The sequence below is a fragment of the Amphibalanus amphitrite genome, unplaced genomic scaffold (genome assembly GCF_019059575.1).
Source record: "Amphibalanus amphitrite isolate SeventyFive unplaced genomic scaffold, NRLGWU_Aamphi_draft 000216F_arrow, whole genome shotgun sequence".
NCBI lineage: Eukaryota > Metazoa > Arthropoda > Thecostraca > Balanomorpha > Balanidae > Amphibalanus > Amphibalanus amphitrite.
Window position 1 is genome coordinate 231,968 of NW_024881711.1, and position 18,903 is coordinate 250,870.

At 48.5% G+C, this 18,903-nt stretch overlaps 1 protein-coding gene across 2 annotated transcripts; it reads left to right on the top strand.

Moving 5' to 3' along the window:
- The first annotated feature begins 11,025 nt into the window (after positions 1-11,025).
- Positions 11,026-13,152, top strand: LOC122385377. Of its 2 annotated transcripts, none has more exons than XM_043373601.1 (2): positions 11,026-11,182; positions 11,558-13,152. In XM_043373601.1, the coding sequence occupies exons 1-2, from the start codon at positions 11,126-11,128 to the stop codon at positions 12,305-12,307; spliced, it is 807 nt and encodes a 268-aa protein (XP_043229536.1). In that variant the 5' UTR covers positions 11,026-11,125; the 3' UTR covers positions 12,308-13,152. Both variants share the same exon structure in this region, with proteins under 2 accessions (XP_043229536.1, XP_043229537.1).
- The last annotated feature ends 5,751 nt before the right edge of the window (positions 13,153-18,903 follow it).

The window sequence follows — 18,903 nt, forward strand, 5'->3', positions numbered from 1 at the left end:
CGGGTTTAGGGAGGGGTCACCTCCTCGCGAGGCGAAAAACGAAAGTTGAGGCCACTAAAAAAAAATACAAAAAAAAAACACCCTGTCGCGCTTTTTGCGTGTGAATAAAAAACCGCGGCGGGTAGCGCCGCGCCGCTTGGAGCAGCTTGCTGTACAGCAATTTTGGTCAATGTGTGAAATTTTTAACCCCAGGTCATGTCAGGAAGGTCATCAGGTCAAGTTACCTGACCAAGCCTTAAAAGTTTGCAATCATGGCCAGCCTGCAGTGTTTATCAGAGCGGGTTTTAAACTTGGTGGATTGCCTGATGTTATGGGCATCTATAATTTGCATATCTCGGATTTTGTATATCCGTGACCTAAGGTCAGGCCATTGGCGTGACCTTTCCATTATAAGTCAATGGAGAAAAATGAAAATGCCTCTAGATCCGTGTGTACGAATAGGAACAGTCCAAATATTTCAGAATCACAATGATTTGGACCACTCGTGACGACCAAGGTGTCTTTTTGCTGCTAGCCACTAGAAAGGTCATCCGAGGTCATGTGAGGCTACAAACAGATTTTTGCCAATAACTCTCGATTGGAAAGAGATGGAACGCTGGGGATGGCTTCATTGTGTTTGTCTTGTCGAGACGCATCAAATGATAGGTATGCAACATGACTTATTTGGGTCACCACGTGACTTTGACCTGAGGTTGAAGTTTGACCTTGACCTTTCCAGGTAAAAATATATATTTTTCGAAGCGACTGTAGGAGAGAAACACGATAGTGTTATTGCCAATTATGTATCTTTGCTGGTTCAAAAGTTATTCGTGAAAAGTGTTATCCAAAAACAGCTATTTTCACAATGTTTGACCTGAGGAGGCTTAACCGTTGACCTGAGGTCAATTTTGATGATGGCCTTATCAAAAGAAGAGTTCAAAAGCTATCGATTGCTTTTCCATGCGTTTTTCTAGCTATATCATAGTTCCTGAGATAACGGCATGTTTTCTGAAAAATATCATGACATTTGGCAAATTTTGACCTTTGATGACCTCTGGTGACCCCAATATTGCTCTAAGATGAAAAATGACTTAAATACTTTCAAACATACGTATTGAAAGCTATCGACTGCTTTTACCGTGTCTTTCTAGCCCTCTTAGTTTTTTTTTAGATAGGGTGGGTGGTAACATATGCCCCCACCCCCCACTGTGGCGAAGTTGTCTGAGACGCCGCTGGGGCGCGAGTTAATGTGCGCGAGTATGAACTTGGGTGGGTGGCTTGGGCACAAACTTGGCTTTGAAACCTTTTTTATGAGGGTACAACATATCATTGCAATGTTTCACCCAGCTCATTCAGTTAGACATTTTGGCACACTTTCAAAGGTATCGAAGCGTTTTTCGAGAGGCAATGAAGCAAATCGCAAGCTTGCCCCAGGGCACACATGCTGAAAAGGATAATCCTTGCTTGCAACACTTGCCCATTAGATATTCACGATTGTTGCAATGAAATATTAGAGTTCCAGCCTAGAAAACATGCAAAATAGGAGCATCGATATGTTTCGCGAGTCTACACAGGCCGAATCGCCCACTGTGCGCTAGCCGCCAGACAGACGCCACATGAGCGTCCTGGCTAAATTATGCCGTTTGGATGTGGCCACAGCGCACACGCCACGTAGCATGAATTGAGCATGACAACTCGGCGGGGGCCGCCTATTTATGCCAATGATGGTCTGCAAGGGGCTGCTTTGGCCACTGAAGGTCGAGCAGGCAGCACGCCCGCGGTGAGTCCGTCTGTGATACCCGGGATACGGGTCCATTCTGTGTCCATGTCTGTGATACCCGGGATACGGGTCCATTATGTGTCCATGTCTGTGATACCCGGGATACGGGTCCATTCTGTGTCCATGTCTGTGATACCCGGGATACGGGTCCATTCTGTGTCCATTTCTGTGATACCCGGGATACGGGTCCATTCTGTGTCCTTGTCTGTGATACCCGGGATACGGGTCCATTCTGTGTCCATGTCTGTGATACCCGGGATACGGGTCCATTCTGTGTCCATGTCTGTGATACCCGGGATACGGGTCCATTCTGTGTCCTTGTCTGTGATACCCGGGATACGGGTCCATTCTGTGTCCATTTCTGTGATACCCGGGATACGGGTCCATTCTGTGTCCATGTCTGTGATACCCGGGATACGGGTCCATTCTGTGTCCATTTCTGTGATACCCGGGATACGGGTCCATTCTGTGTCCATGTCTGTGATACCCGGGATACGGGTCCATTCTGTGTCCATGTCTGTGATACCCGGGATACGGGTCCATTCTGTGTCCATGTCTGTGATACCCGGGATACGGGTCCATTCTGTGTCCATGTCTGTGATACCCGGGATACGGGTCCATTCTGTGTCCATGTCTGTGATACCCGGGATACGGGTCCATTCTGTGTGCATGTCTGTTATGCCTGGGAGCTGGTGACGAGCTGTGTCCATGTCTGGGATACCCGGGATACGGGTCCATTCTGTGTCCATGTCTGTGATACCCGGGATACGGGTCCATTCTGTGTCCATGTCTGAGATACCCGGGATACGGGTCCATTCTGTGTCCATGTCTGTGATACCCGGGATACGGGTCCATTCTGTGTCCATGTCTGTGATACCCGGGATACGGGTCCATTATGTGTCCATGTCTGTGATACCCGGGATACGGGTCCATTCTGTGTCCATGTCTGTGATACCCGGGATACGGGTCCATTCTGTGTCCATGTCTGTGATACCCGGGATACGGGTCCATTCTGTGTGCATGTCTGTTATGCCTGGGAGCTGGTGACGAGCTGTGTCCATGTCTGGGATACCCGGGATACGGGTCCATTCTGTGTCCATGTCTGTGATACCCGGGATACGGGTCCATTCTGTGTCCATGTCTGTGATACCCGGGATACGGGTCCATTCTGTGTCCATGTCTGTGATACCCGGGATACGGGTCCATTCTGTGTCCATGGCTGTTATGCCCGGGAGCTGGTTACGAGCTGTGTCCATGTCTGTGATACCCGGGATACGGGTCCATTCTGTGTCCATGTCTGTGATACCCGGGATACGGATCCATTATGTGTCCATGTCTGTGATACCCGGGATACGGGTCCATTCTGTGTCCATGTCTGTGATACCCGGGATACGGGTCCATTATGTGTCCATGTCTGTGATACCCGGGATACGGGTCCATTCTGTGTCCATGTCTGTGATACCCGGGATACGGGTCCATTCTGTGTCCATATCTGTGATACCCGGGATACGGGTCCATTCTGTGTCCATGTCTGTGATGCCCGGGATACGGGTCCATTCCGTGTGCATGTCTGTGATACCCAGGAGCTGGTGACGAGCTGTGTCCATGTCTGTGATACTCGGGATACGGGTCCATTCTGTGTGCATGTCCGTGATGCCCGGGAGCTGGTTACGAGCTGTGTCCATGTCTGTGATACCCGGGATACGGGTCCATTCTGTGTCCATGTCTGTGATACCCGGGATACGGGTCCATTCTGTGTCCATGGCTGTTATGCCCGGGAGCTGGTTACGAGCTGTGTCCATGTCTGTGATACCCGGGATACGGGTCCATTCTGTGTCCATGTCTGTGATACCCGGGATACGGGTCCATTCCGTGTCCATGTCTGTGATACCCGGGATACGAATCCATTCCGTGTCCATGGCTGTTATGCCCGGGAGCTGGTTACGAGCTGTGTCCATGTCTGTGATACCCGGGATACGGATCCATTCTGTGTCCATGTCTGTGATACCCGGGATACGGGTCCATTCTGTGTCCATGTCTGTGATACCCGGGATACGGGTCCATTCTGTGTCCATGTCTGTGATACCCGGGATACGGGGCCATTCTGTGTCCATGTCTGTGATACCCGGGATACGGGTCCATTATGTGTGCATGTCTGTGATACCCGGGATACGGGTCCATTCTGTGTGCATTTCTGTTATGCCCGGGAGCTGGTGACGAGCTGTGTCCATGTCTGGGATACCCGGGATACGGGTCCATTCTGTGTCCATGTCTGTCATACCCGGGACATGGGTTCATTCTGTTTTCTGGATTCTGGATATGATAAGGATCATAGACAGGATCTATATTCTAAGTCAGTGTCTGCCATATCAGGGACACTGGTATGTACTTACATTCTGCCCCGTGTCTGCCATACCAGGGACACTGGTTCATTTTGTGTCCGTGTCTGCAATACCCAGGACATAGATCCATTCTGCCCCGTATCTGTCATACCCGGGAGGCAGGTCCATTGGTCCAATTTGTCCCATGTCTGTCATAGCCGGGATGCGAGTTTTCGAAGTGTTGTAGTACCGGGAGTCACCGAAAAAAAAAACAGACGGATTTAAATATCGCTTATAATACAACCCCACGTGACCGAGGTTCCGCCCCGGAACCTAACAACTGAAAGGTTCTGGCTACGATCCCAACACCACAACAATACGCATTACACATGGGCATGTCTACCCAAAACATAGTCTATATGATACACCTTTCATATGCACACAACGCCGTTCCCATATACATTGAAGAATACACTTTAAAGGTAGTGTGCCAGCTTTCCTGAACCGTATGGAGTTAATGGTCCAGATAAGGAGAACCGGATTTTTAGAACTTATCCATACCTTCAAAACTCATGGAAACGTCTTAAATTCTTCAAATTTTGAGTACCCCAGTGCGAAATTCGCCCCGACGGGTTGTCGGTCGTACCCCAACCACATTTCACACCACTATGAGCAATAAATGCACACACTGAAATCGCTATTACCGATAGGCTCATCCAATCAAGTTTCGATAAACCCGTTCATCATCATCTCCTGCGGTTTCGAACACGCCTGTTAGGTGGTGCGGTAGACCGCGCCCAAAGCCAGGGCCCCGGTAACGTGAGGTAGCCGAGTCGGGGCAGCGTGCGCTGACCCAAGCCGGGGCCGCGCGTCCTCCCGGTGTCATGTGATAGCCCGGGGCTGCCCGGGGATGCGGTAGACCGCGCCCAAAGCCGCGGCCCCGGCTTGGGTCAGCGCACGCTGCCCCGACTCGGCTACCTCACGTTACCGGGGCCCTGGCTTTGGGCGCGGTCTACCGCAGGTGGCTTTTGCTCATACTTTGTGGTGCGGTGGTGGTGCGTCGGGCCGCGCGCTCTGACTTTGGCCAAGAAAAATGCGTCAGCTGATCATTGTCATTTCTGCCACTTTCATGTGGTGAGATGGGGTCATAACTTTAGAGACGGTTGTTTCATATCAATTATTTTACATAAAATAATATTTCAAACCATAAATTAATGTTCGACAGCCAAATTAAAGAAACAATACCAATACAGCTTACAGTTTAAATTCGACATTGTGTTGTCTACGATTAGACAGCTGATAACTCATTCCCGTACGTCGTAACTCTATAATGACCTTTGCTTATTGTCACATGTGCGCCGCATTCGCGATTGTTGCCGACGCCTGTTTGCAGGTCACCCCACTACAGTTGTTATACATATCGAAAAACCGATAAACTTTAAGGCGAAAAAAAAAACACTATTTTAGGCCCATTTTTGATTTTTACGGAGCGAGCGAAGCGAGCGTAGTCTTTCCTTAGATTAACGGAAATTTCTGAGTATGAGCGGCCGGCCGGCCGTGGTCACGCTTTTGCGAGGCTTATATCTCAGCAACCACTTGACCGATTTACACGCGGTAATTTTTGTAGGGTAGCTTCATTCCTTCTACCAAGTATTGGACTATTCCCGATGCATGTGGGTGACCCCTTATGCACGTGCCACGTGCAAAACGAAGAGGTGTCACTTTTGTAATTGTTGCAATATCTCGGTAACTACTTGGCCGATTGCGCTGAAAGTTGGCATGTAGGTAGGCACCCACTAGGCACTGCATATCCATGTGCCAGAGTTGGGGCGCTGCTGCACGTGCGCACGTGCAGGGGTCGATTCCAGATCTCGAGAACGGCTGGACCGATGGCGCTCAAATTTGGCACATGGTTAGGGACCGGTTAGTAGGGTGCCGTGCAAAAGTCAGTTGGGCCCCATTTTGCACGTGCGCACGTGCAGGGTGCCGCTCCCAGATCTCGAGAACGGCTGGGCCGATTGTGCTCAAATTTGGCACATCGCTAGAGACCGGTTAGTAGGGTGCCGTGCACAGGTCAGCTGGAGGTACCCCCTCGAAATTTCGCACGTGCAAGGCTCACCCTCTCGCTCGCTCCGTTAGTCGCCCCAAAAGGCGTTATACTGGTTGTAAAAACAGAAGCTTCTTATCCTAGGAAAAATAAAATGGGAAATCATTGGAAGGTGGCACACTACCTTTAAACAAGATATTTTGCCCTGATGATCATGTCTCATACCTAACTGGCGGCCGAACCGCACGACCTAACCGCGTTTGTACGAGTACCACCTCTGGAGGAGGCCGTCCGCTCCTGCCTAGAGGGTTCACGGGCACTGTTTGGCCTGGAGAGCTGGTCCCCTGTAATGGGGGTGCACCGTTCCCTGGCTGGGAAGCCCGACTGGAGCAGGTGGGATGGAGGGGAGCTTGAAGAACTGGATGGTTCCGCTCGTTGACAGGAGGCCTACTGCGTCGCCATATGCGGGTGGGGTGGCCCTGTGTAGGCGTGTACGAACTGGTCAGATTTGAATGACTGGGTTTTAGATGGGCTTTAGGGTTTTAGACGGCTGTGATGGGCTGTGGTTTCCACGACTTCTCCCTCACGCGCTATGACATAATTCCAGTTGCGGCGTTTGGCTACGATACGGTAAGGTCTTGATCATTGATGATCAGCGGTACCTACATACCGGCCTGGGGTAGTCGTCCTTACTGCCGGATGTCCAGCCTGGCGGGTGCTCACTGTTGCCGCTGCGTCTGCTGCAGTGTTGTCTGCAGCCCCGGCTCGTGCTGTGACTCGGGAGGGGACGGCTGGTGCAGCGGTATCACTGCGCGGTAGGTTGTTAAAAAAAAAAACGTTTTTTTGGAAAAGTATATGGGCTCATAGCTCATGTGGTGCGATACTCTTTTTTGAGTTTAGCGATACCCAATTTGACGAAAACAAGTAACCCTTAGGGGTTCCGGTGGATCACATTGAAAAGGGAATCTCTTGGTAACCTTAAGAGCAGTATAAAACTCACAAGCAAGTAAGTTACTGAGTTTGTCATAAACTATTATATCGTAAATGTTCGTTCATTCCAAACCGGTTTCGTTTCATACAAGAAACATCATCAGTGGTACACTTCACAAGTGTCAGTGGTAACGGACAAACAGCACAATAATAAATACACACATATACAGTTGGTGCACACGCTAAACATACATGTGGTCCTACAGGGCGCGATCGATAAAAGGTCAATAACATGAAGAGCTACACATTGTAAGCAAGGTTACCTGACAACAGACAGGGGATATGCCGATGTTGTGCCATTAAGCCTTGGCTTCAGTTGATGGATGAAAAGTGATTCCAAGATCCTGAGAGAATGTGATGGCTCGCTGCCTAAAATGGTGAAATCGTTGAAGGAGACAGGGGTGTCACATGTGTGACTGTGATCGCGAATGGACGATTGTTTTGGAGTTGTTAGAATATTACCAGTGCGGTTAGAAATGCCCTTATGTTCACATACCCTGGTGTACAAGCGTACATAGGTGGAACCTATGTACGATTCCTCGCACGAGGAACAACGAAACTGGTACACTACACCAAAGCGGATTCACATAGGGACATTGTCTTTGAATTTAAAGAGACTTCCAATGGTAAATCTATTCCTGAGAACTATCTTGGGGCTTAGGTATGGGTAAAACTTCTTAAACATCTCAGTTAGCTCATTTTGCATATTGATCGAACCCTTACCTAGATATGGGAGGACAAAATACTTCTCCAACTTTGAAACTGTTGGTGCAGTCATACTGCGCTTATTGAACATCTTGTCGAGCACTGTCCGGATAATTGTTTCAATAAACTGCTTGGGGTAGCCGTTCTTTTGGAAGAAATCTCTGATGAAGTTCAGCTCTATATCAAGGGTGCCGGACAAGGGCAAGGGTGTCGTGATTTTGGATCGAAACGATTACCTGGGTAAGCTCACCACTATTCTCTCTGATGCAACTAAGTTTGTTAAGATCAAGGAGCCACTGCATAAGGTATTACTCAAAGTGGAAGGAAAGGTGAACAGGCTTTTGGCTAAACTTAAAGAGACTGCAGCGATCTCAGAAACTGAGTACGGCCATTTATATTGCTCAGGTTCCAATCCCGGCATACTTTATGGACTGCCGAAGGTTCATAAGGCTTTGGTTCCTCTCCGCCCTATCTTCTCGGCATGTAAAACACCCACATATAAACTGGCGAAGTTTCTTGTTCCTATACTTGCTCCTTACACTGAAAATGACTTCACTGTGAAGAACAGCTACCAATTTGCTGAAGACATGTCTAAAGTTACTCTAGATGACAACATGGTTATGGCTAGCTTCGATGTAGAAAACTTGTTTACCAACATACCTGTTCGTGAAACTATCGATATCTGTATCAATCATGTCTTCAATGGAAAGGACTCTGGTGTCAAGTTCACCAAAAACCTTTTTAGACTTATGTTAGAAACAGCGACCCTCAATTCTTACTTTCTTTTCAATGGTGACCTGTTCAAACAGACAGACGGCGTCGGTATAGGCCTGCCGCTTGGACCGACCTTCGCCAACATCTTCCTCTGTTTTCATGAACAGAAGTGGTTACGCGACTGTCCCGTGGCGTTTCGACCTGTTCACTACAGAAGATACGTAGATGATTGCTTTATCATCTTCAGAGACGAGACTCATATAGATCACTTTCTTACTTACCTGAACAGTCAGCACACCAAAATCCGTTTTACAAAAGAGATCGAAAATAATGGCTGTCTGTCATTTCTTGACCTGAACGTAGTGCGTCGAAACAACCGCCTTCAGATATCCGTTTTCCGAAAGCCCACTTTTACAGGCTTGGGATTGAGCTTTTTCAGTTTTATCCCACAAACCGTCAAAAGGGCAATAGTTTATTCGGCTGTGACTCGTGCCTTCCGCCTTTGCTCCAATTACAAATTGATTGATATAGAGCTGAACTTCATCAGAGATTTCTTCCAAAAGAACGGCTACCCCAAGCAGTTTATTGAAACAATTATCCGGACAGTGCTCGACAAGATGTTCAATAAGCGCAGTATGACTGCACCAACAGTTCCAAAGTTGGAGTAGTATTTTGTCCTCCCATATCTAGGTAAGGGTTCGATCAATATGCAAAATGAGCTAACTGAGATGTTTAAGAAGTTTTACCCATACCTAAGCCCCAAGATAGTTCTCAGGAATAGATTTACCATTGGAAGTCTCTTTAAATTCAAAGACAATGTCCCTATGTGCATCCGCTCTGGTGTAGTGTACCAGTTTCGTTGTTCCTCGTGCGAGGAATCGTACATAGGTTCCACCTATGTACGCTTGTACACCAGGGTATGTGAACATAAGGGCATTTCTGACCGCACTGGTAATATTCTAACAACTCCAAAACAATCGTCCATTCGCGATCACAGTCACACATGTGACACCCCTGTCTCCTTCAACGATTTCACCATTTTAGGCAGCGAGCCATCACATTCTCTCAGGATCTTGGAATCACTTTTCATCCATCAACTGAAGCCAAGGCTTAATGGCACAACATCGGCATATCCCCTGTCTGTTGTCAGGTAACCTTGCTTACAATGTGTAGCTCTTCATGTTATTGACCTTTTATCGATCGCGCCCTGTAGGACCACATGTATGTTTAGCGTGTGCACCAACTGTATATGTGTGTATTTATTATTGTGCTGTTTGTCCGTTACCACTGACACTTGTGAAGTGTACCACTGATGATGTTTCTTGTATGACACGAAACCGGTTTGGAATGAACGAACATTTACGATATAATAGTTTATGACAAACTCAGTAACTTACTTGCTTGTGAGTTTTATACTGCTCTTAAGGTTACCAAGAGATTCCCTTTTCAATGTGATCCACCGGAACCATGGAAGACGAGCAACGAAAGACGCTTTCAAACTCACCCTTAGGGGTTCCTCAAACGGCTTGAAGGGAAGCTTGCAGCGCCTGGCCGCTGCCTGGCCAGAGTCAATAAGGGCAATAATTACAGGCTGCGCAGTGCGCCCGGGCGGAAACGACCCAGCGAAGCCTCGCGCTCGGACGGCTGCGGCGGCCGGCCGGCGCGGTGGGGCGAGGGATGGATTTTGGACGAATGCCAATTGCCTGGAGGTGCGTAGGCCGTAGGTCAGTTATCGCATTATCGGGTCGCTAGGCGTCAAGTCGAGTCAGGTCAGGTCAGCTAGTGTTGTGGTGTCAGCGAAGTGTTGCGGGCGAGGACTTCTGTGTTCAGCGAGCGTCAGTGTCAGAGGTCGGCCCTCGTATTTTGATTTGAGATACGTCTTTGCGAGTTTTTTTAACATAAAATGAATCGGAAAGAACTACGCAAAGACACTTATTATTTTATGGTGGGTCGCCCTGAGCCTGACATTTCTGGATCGAAATTGCCTACTGCAAGATCAGTGTTGAAGAATGTATTTCACCTAAAGAAACAGACACCGGAGAGTAGCACCGTTTTTTGCATTGTGGTCGATTTTTTTAACGATGGCAGGAATCCCTACAATGCTGCCACGCAACTGTATGCGAAAGTTGAAGACTCTTTACGAAGAATGGCATGCAGTAGCAAAGAACCAGGCAAGGGAAGGCGATCCCGGCGGCCGCAGGGCCCAGTTCAAGAGCACTCTCGACTCTCTTTGGGACATCGCTGCCGACGACGCCATCGAACAAATAAGGACAAATAGAATGTTAAGAAAAGAAGAGAAGGAGATGGACATACAGTTTTACTTTGACCAAAAGGGCGAAAGAAGAGGATGCATGTCCGGAAAGGATAAGGTATTTGCAAAAAAAATGCCGAGCGAATCGAGCAGAGGAAGCGGCGGAAGCGCATGGAGCCGGGCTCTGAGGGGCCGTCGGTCCTCAACAGCAGCGGCATCGGGTCCGACAGCCAAGCCGAGTCTGCCGACAGTGGCACGGGTCAAGAATTACACCCGGGACCGGCGAAGAAATCTCGCCGTGATACCGAGGTAACGCTGACGTTACCCCGCGGCGCATTATGACGGCTGCGCCTATACTGGACGTCGCTGACCGACTCCGTCTGTCTACATGTCAGGTAAGTTTCAATAATATAGGTACAACATAGTTATCGGCGTTTATCGATTACATCGTATAAATAATTTTGCATTTTACAAATATCTGTGATTTATTAAACGATGATGTCTTGGATATTATATGTTTTATATATGTATGTCCGTATGATTGTCTGACTCGTATCCGAACCAACACTTTTGTAGGTACCCGGTGCCGGTTCATAGAAACAGTACTTATATGCTATTTGGCAGAACGCACGGGAATGGGTGCTCCGTACCAGCATATGCCAGCAGAGGTCCAGCCCATTAAGGCACCACTTTGTCACCGCACTGTGCATTCAGTACCATATAACCATTTTTACGTACAAAATGGTAACCGAACATCATTGCTTTCTCAGATTACGGCGACAGTGGCTGCCGTTTTAAAATCAGCGCAGCCCCCTGCCAACCTCGGCGACTTCAATTTGTCAATGGCAACGTCACGGCGCCAGCGGCGGCTGCATCGCCGGCACCAGGCAGCGGGAGCCCTCCGAGCTTCATTCACTCTGCCGCAACACGCTGTCGTCCATTGGGACGGCAAGATGATCAAGGATTCACTGGGCACCAGCGAACATCGTTTGGCCATCCTCGTCTCCGGTGGGCCCGACCACACGGGCGGGAAGCTGCTGGCGGTGCCGACCATTGCCGATGGCACCGGGCTCGCTCAGGCCGAGGCGACTGCCACAGCTCTGGACGACTGGGGCGTCAGCGACAACGTCGTCGGCCTGTGTTACGACACCACCTCAAGCAACACCGGCCGGCTTAAGGGCGCAGTGGTGAAGCTGGAGGCGATGCTGGAAAAAAGCTGCTTCGGCTCGAATGTCGTCACCACGTGCTCGAGCTCGTGCTGGGAGCCGTCTCTACTGCGCTGTTTGGCCCCACCAGGCGGGCCCGTGGACACCAAGTTTCAAGACTTGAAACGCAGATGGCCGCAGCTGGATACGAGTGAAATGAGGTTCCTTTTCATCGAAGACTCGTGGCTGCAGGAACTACGGGATGCCATTATAGAGCAGCTGCAGGCGATGCTGGCGCGCCCCGGCAAGGACCACGTCTTGAGAGAGGACTACAGGGAGCTGGCGCAGCTCGTGCTGCTGAGTGCTGGTGCTTGATGTGGGACCGTCCCGACCACGGTTTCGCCGCCCCGGCGCGTGTCACCACGCCCGCTGGATGGCAAAGGTGTTGTACTACATCAAGATGTACCTGTTCGCTGGACAGCTCGGCTACGACGCGCGCGAGCAGGAGCGGCTGCGCCGGATGGTGACCTTCATTGCCCTCATCTACGCGCGGGCGTGGCTGACGGCTCCACTGGCCGCTGACGCGCCCGTGCGTGACCTGCAGCTCTGCCGGGACCTGCAGAGGTTGCGGGACGTGAACCAGCCGACGGCTGATCAGCCGCGCTGCCGCGGTGCTACGACGCCACACAGCCTACCTCCAGCCGCAGACGGTGGTGCTGAGCCTGCAGCGTCAGACGCCGTCGGCGAGGGCGAGCGCCAGGCCCTGGCAGAGGCTCTGCTCTCCCAGCCGGAGAGCGCCGACCCAGAGGACGCCGCGCTGTGTCTTAGAGACACACCGACCTCGTAACCGACGCCAGCTGGCATCTGTTCCACCTTCTGAAGCTGGACCCACGATCCTGGCTGTGACAGCCAGCATGTGCATGGGAGGACGACAGCGGCTACACGAGGTTCAAAACATTCGTGCGTGAGCTAAATGTGACGAACGATGTCGCCGAGAGAGGTGTTACTGTTGCTATGATAGAGAGCTTCGCCAACACGGTCACCCACGACGAAGACCAGCTTCAGTGGCTTCTCCAAGCTGTAGAGGACCACCGGAAGCGCCTGCCTTCCTTCAAAAAGAGCGCCCTCGACAGCCTGTGAAGTGGCCGTGGCCGCCTCCACACCCTCCCCACCGCTCTACCCTGCTGCGTGAAAATCAGCCTCGTCACGATGTCAATAAAATCGCTTGTCTGTCCTATGTTGTTTGCTTATCGCCCTTATTGACACCGGCCAACGGCCGGGGGCTGCAGGCTTCCCTTTAAGCCGGTTGAGGAACCCCTAAGGGTTATTTGTTTTCGTTGAATTGGGTATCATTGAATTCAGAAAAGAGAATCGCACCACATGAGGTGTGAGCCCGTAATGCTAAAAGACGTTTTTCAACAACCCTTCTGTGGGGTCTCCATATTCTGTCCTTGAGCATTGCCAGCTCCTGCTGTAGGTACGTAAATCGGGAATTTTCGATTCTCGCAAAGTTGCCATTCGCCGTTAGATTAAAGTTGCGCGGCAGCATATTGAGGCGACGAGCCACCGTCCAAAAGTAACGTAAATTGTCAACAGAAATGCAAAGAGGTGTGCTATTACTCAGATTTTGCTTCTTGAAGAATCGAAAAGTGATACGGTACGTTAGGAAGGCAGATGTATTCTTAAAACGGGTTGTTTCGAGGCAACTACCCGGAATCGTTCAGTCTTTTCTTTGCTCTGTTTGCCTTATTTTCTGTACCACCCATTTACGCCCTTCGTTGCGTTTTCGCAACGCAAGCAAGCGTCGACGTGATCGAAGCTTGAAAAGTGTGTAAAAGAGACTAACCGATGAGACAAGTTTCAGCGTGTGTAGCATGGTTGTGCGCATGATACTACGCAGTTACAAGTCTGTGCGGCCGGTAAGTTACTGCCTAGAGCTCCCAGAGGGAAGTCGAAGGTTTTGTGAGTGATGACGTCACGAAAACCAAGATAAGTAGGCTAATTGCTTAATAATATCGTAATGAAAATTGTGTAAATATATTCTGCAGAGTCCCTACAATAGCGTAGATATGCATTTTGTTAAGAAATAATGCTACAAAAAGGGTTTGTGACTATTTTCAAATATGACTACGGTCGCGTTGCGGGAACGCAACGAAGGGCACATCGGAAAGACAGCGGTGTTGCGAAAACGCAACGATGGGCACATTGGCAGGGTAGCCGAAGTATGAATATCAACAGTAGACTTCACTCGTGATACGCTGTGGGTTCTCTCTTTCTCTCCCCCATCTTCCTCCCTCTCCTCCTCGTTCCCCAACTCTCCCCCCCTCTCTCTCTCTCTCTCTCTCTCTCTCTCTCTCTCTCTCTCTCTCTCTCTCTCTCTCTCTCTCTCTTTCTTTCTCTCTCTCTCTCATTTTGTAGCCATGAGGCTGTAGCGGCGGAACATCTTCAATTAAGGGGGGGGAGCACTGCTGATTTTTGGTCTCATTCTTTCCATTTCCATTTCCATGCAACGCCTATCGGGATAATGTTAAAATTGCAAAATCAAGGGGGGCACGGTGCCCCGGTGCCCCCTCCCCCCGCTCCGCCGCCTATACCATGAGGGACGTATATAAGGTATGTTTAGTGCAAGGTGCGTTCGCACGTAAAATGTTGCGACACATTTCATATTTGCTGGCTCAAACAACCACAAACACTCCTTTCTTTTTCTCTCGCAGATTTTCGGCCTCGGGCTGTTCGTTCACTAAGCAATGTGTTCCCATGCATTTGAAAATCGCATGGTAGGAAAAGGACCCATGCATCAAACGGTCGGCGATGCTAACGGAGCTGAGAGATAATTAGGTCCTTTGGAAATTGGATCTACTATGTACATTGTGCATAAGTAATGAATAACGGGGATGTATTCTGGTATCAGGCGACAGATAGGCATCGCCATTCTCTGGATAGAATCTGCTGACTACCAGCATTTACGTTAGAAAAGATAACTGAGGGTCGGCAAATAGTTGGATAGGCCCCCTCTGAGGGTAGCTGAGCCCTTCGACAGGGGTAATGAGGGCGGACCCATGGGAAAATAATAATTTTTAGGATTCATAACTCGCATCGATTCATAAGCTGCTTGATGTGGAGTATACGCCTGTTTTCTTACTTTGATAGGCTTTTTATCTAATCAGACCATTTTTAGAGCTAGCAGGATTATTGGAATTAGGGAAGACATTTGTCTGACCGGACACGGTCAACCGTAGACTGGAGACTGAGCCCAGCCAGTGGGCAGCCGCCACCCATGACCCACCCCCTTCCCCCCTCCCAAGCCCTCACTGCACCCGGCTACAGGCGCGCTCCTATGTGAGCTGCCCGATTGCGATATACGTTGCCGGTCCAGCCCGGAACAGCTGGGGGATGAGGCGTGGAGGAGGATTCAACTATCCTGAAGATGGAAAGGACGGATTGACGTCGAATCACCATTCTGTCCTGGCATTGTCTCGAGAAAGAGGTTACACGTGAAGGTCACTGAGAGTGGGGCCATGAAAATTTTGGATTAGGTGTAAACATGATAAACTGGGACTTGGGAGTCGATTTGTTGTGATGCGCTACGCCTTACGCGGGTAATTTGTTAGAGCCGGATCGGTCCTTTTTTCTTTTTGCTGAGAGTGGGTACGACTAACCTGCAATGGAATTTAACTTTACTCCTAGGGTGGTTAAAAATGATTGCGGATATACGCGCATACGAGAGGCACTGGTTTACTCCCAATCCTCCGTTTAATTGTATTCAGTGTGCACTGTGCAGGGTCTGATAGGTGGAGGTAATGGATCTGTCTAGCTTCCAAAAAGAAAGCATCACCCTAGATACGTGTCGACCACAACTTTAAATGAACAGCAATGGACAACGTAAATGGTTGATAATGACCGTGTTGCCATCTCCCCGTTCGCGAATCATGAAGTTATGCTTCCTCACTGAGGCTCTTAGGCTGGTTATAGAGCATGACGGATGTGGGCTCCGCATTTTCAAGCAATACTTGTCAACAGTTGATTGATGTTTTGTCAAAACATATTAGCATATACGGCAGTTCAGTGTACTTTATGTCCGTCTGATGTGCCCGTCGTTGCGTTTTCGCAACGCTGATGGCGCCCGGTGTGCCCTTCGTTGCGATTTCGCAACGCATGTTTTTTACGTTTTTCTCGAGAAACTTTTGCTGCAGGCAAAAATTATTTTCGATTCCATACAAGGCCCTGGTAGGAGCATAACATATTTTGATTTTGTCGATTTTCATGATGGTCAATATTCCTGGGCATAAATGGGTTAACACAGATCACCGCGGCAGACGCACCGATGCAGATGCTGCACTGAAACTTTCCGCCCCGAAAACATGGGATAGCGCACCCCGATCGCGTGATAAAGACCATGCACTTATAACTTCCAACCGCCCGGCCGGCCGCCCGGCAGATGTCGTGGCGCGCGCCGCGCGGTGCCGATAAGGCGCTGCCGCCCGTGCGCGGCGTCGAATTCTCGCCCTTATTGACACCGGGCGGTCGGCCGGCGTAGCATGGTCCTCTTTAACCCGCGCCCCACTGGGGGGGGCTATTTATAGCCCCCCTCCCGTTTTTCTGCAATAACTTCCAAACCGCTTGACGGATCAACGCCAAACTTTCAGTACCTTCGGCTGCATCAATTTAACACCTTGTGTCAAAATTTGAACTTCGTAGCTACCATAGGTCGGCCGGAAATGACGTCAGAGTGACGTCATGTTCGTCCGATTTCGACGCAAAACATTGAACCACGGCAATCGCTCCCAAGAGCTCAGTTTTTAAGCTAGATCCAATTTCTTTGCATGAAAGGACTCAGAATTGACCGCGCTATCGAACTGCTATCTCGGATTTTCAAAATTTTTAAAATTTCGAAAAGTTCATATAATAATATTCAAAATTTATATTTTTATATTTTTTCAAAAACTTTTTGACTTTTCGAAAAAACCGGAATATATGTGACAGAACGCATAATTATGACCAACTCTAGCAAATTTTAGCTAAATATCTTCAAAAATGGCCAAGTTATACGCATTATTGCAAAAAATTCACAATTACTAATTGTTCAAATCAATTTTTCAGTACGTATTTGACATCGTACACCAATATAAATGGCACCATCGTGTTCCTGAGCTCAAACTGCATCCAATTGACACTTTTTTTGTTGAAAAATTTCAACTTCAAAATTTGACCTTTTTTTACCTGAAAGTGACCTGACCTAAGCTAAATTCGACTCAAAATGACCTCGAATGACACATACGGCATCAAATTCGAAATCTATGAGCTAAATGGACCATAAAACATGTGTCACGTGACCGACGCATGATATAATATTTCCGTGACCTGTGATGACCTGGCCCTGACCTGAAAATCAAAGTACAAATTTGGTACCTTCAAGGTATCTAGAGCATCTGTTCACGAGTGTGGAAACCAAAAATGAGCCTAATCTGACTTGTAAGACGGCGGCCAGAGCCCAAAATGTGAACAAGCCAAAATGCTAATAATTTTTACTTTGACCTGACCTGTGACGTCATCGGTGACCTCGAGGTCAATGAAATTAGGTTTTGCTCGACAGTTTTTCCGGGGCTATCAGACGCCGTTTGAATTTTGACGATCAGCCCAGTAGTTTCGGAGTTAGAAGGGGGGGCTATGAATAGCCCCCCCCCCCCCTCCTAACTCCGAAACTACTGGGCCGATCGTCAAAATTCAAACAGCGTCTGATAGTCCCGGAACAACTGTCGAGCGAAACCTAATTTCATTGACCTCGAGGTCACCGATGACGTCACAGGTCAGGTCAAAGTAAAAATTATTAGCATTTTGGCTTGTTCACGTTTTGGGCTCTTGCCGCCGTCTTACAAGTCCGATCAGGCTCATTTTTGGTTCACACACTCGTGAACAGATGTTCTAGATACCCTGAGGGTACCAAACTTGTACTTTGATTTTCAGGTCAAGGTCAGGTCATCACAGGTCACGAAAATATTATATCATGCCTCGGTCACGTGACACATGTTTTATGGCCCATTTAGGCCAAAGATTTCGGATTTGATGTCGTCTGTGTCATTCGAGGTCATTTTGAGTCGAATTTAGCTTAGGGTCAGGTCACTTTCAGGTCAAAAAAGGTCAAATTTTGAAGTTAAAATTTTTCAACAAAAAAGGTATCTATAGGATGCAGTTTGAGCTCAGGAACTCGATGATGCTATTTATATTGGCGTACGATGTCCAATACGTGCTGAAAAATTGATTTGAAAAATTAATAATTGTGAAGTTTTTGCAATAATGCGTACACCTTGGCCATTTTTGAAGATATTTAGCTAAAACTTGCTAGAGTTAGTCATAATAACGCGTTCTATGACATATATTCCGGTTTTTCGAAAAGTCAAAAACTTTTTGAAAAAAATGTAAAAATGTAAATTTTGAATTTCATAATATGAAATTTTCAAAATTTTCAAAATTTTGAAAATCCGAGATAGCAGTTTGATAGCGCAGCCTATTCTGAGTCCTCTTATGCAAAGAAATTGGATCTAGCTTAAAAACTGAGCCCTCGGGAACGATTGCCGTGGTTCAATGTTTTGCGTCGAAATCGGCCGAACATGACGTCACTCTGACGTCATTTCCGGCCGACCTATGGTAGCTACGAAGTTCAAATTTTGACACAAGGTGTCAAATTGATGCAGCCGAAGGTACTGAAAGTTTGGCGTTGATACGTCAAGCGGTTTGGAAGTTATTGCAGAAAAACGGGAGGGGGGGCTATAAATAGCCCCCCCCCCAGTAGGGCGCGGGTTAAAGGTAGTGTGCCAGCTTTCCTGGACCGTATGGAGTTAATGGCCCAGATAAGGAGAACCGGATTTTTAGAACTTATCCATACCTTCAAAACTCATGGAAACGTCTTAAATTCTTCAAATTTTGAGTACCCCAGTGCGAAATTCGCCCCGACGGGTTGTCGGTCGTACCCC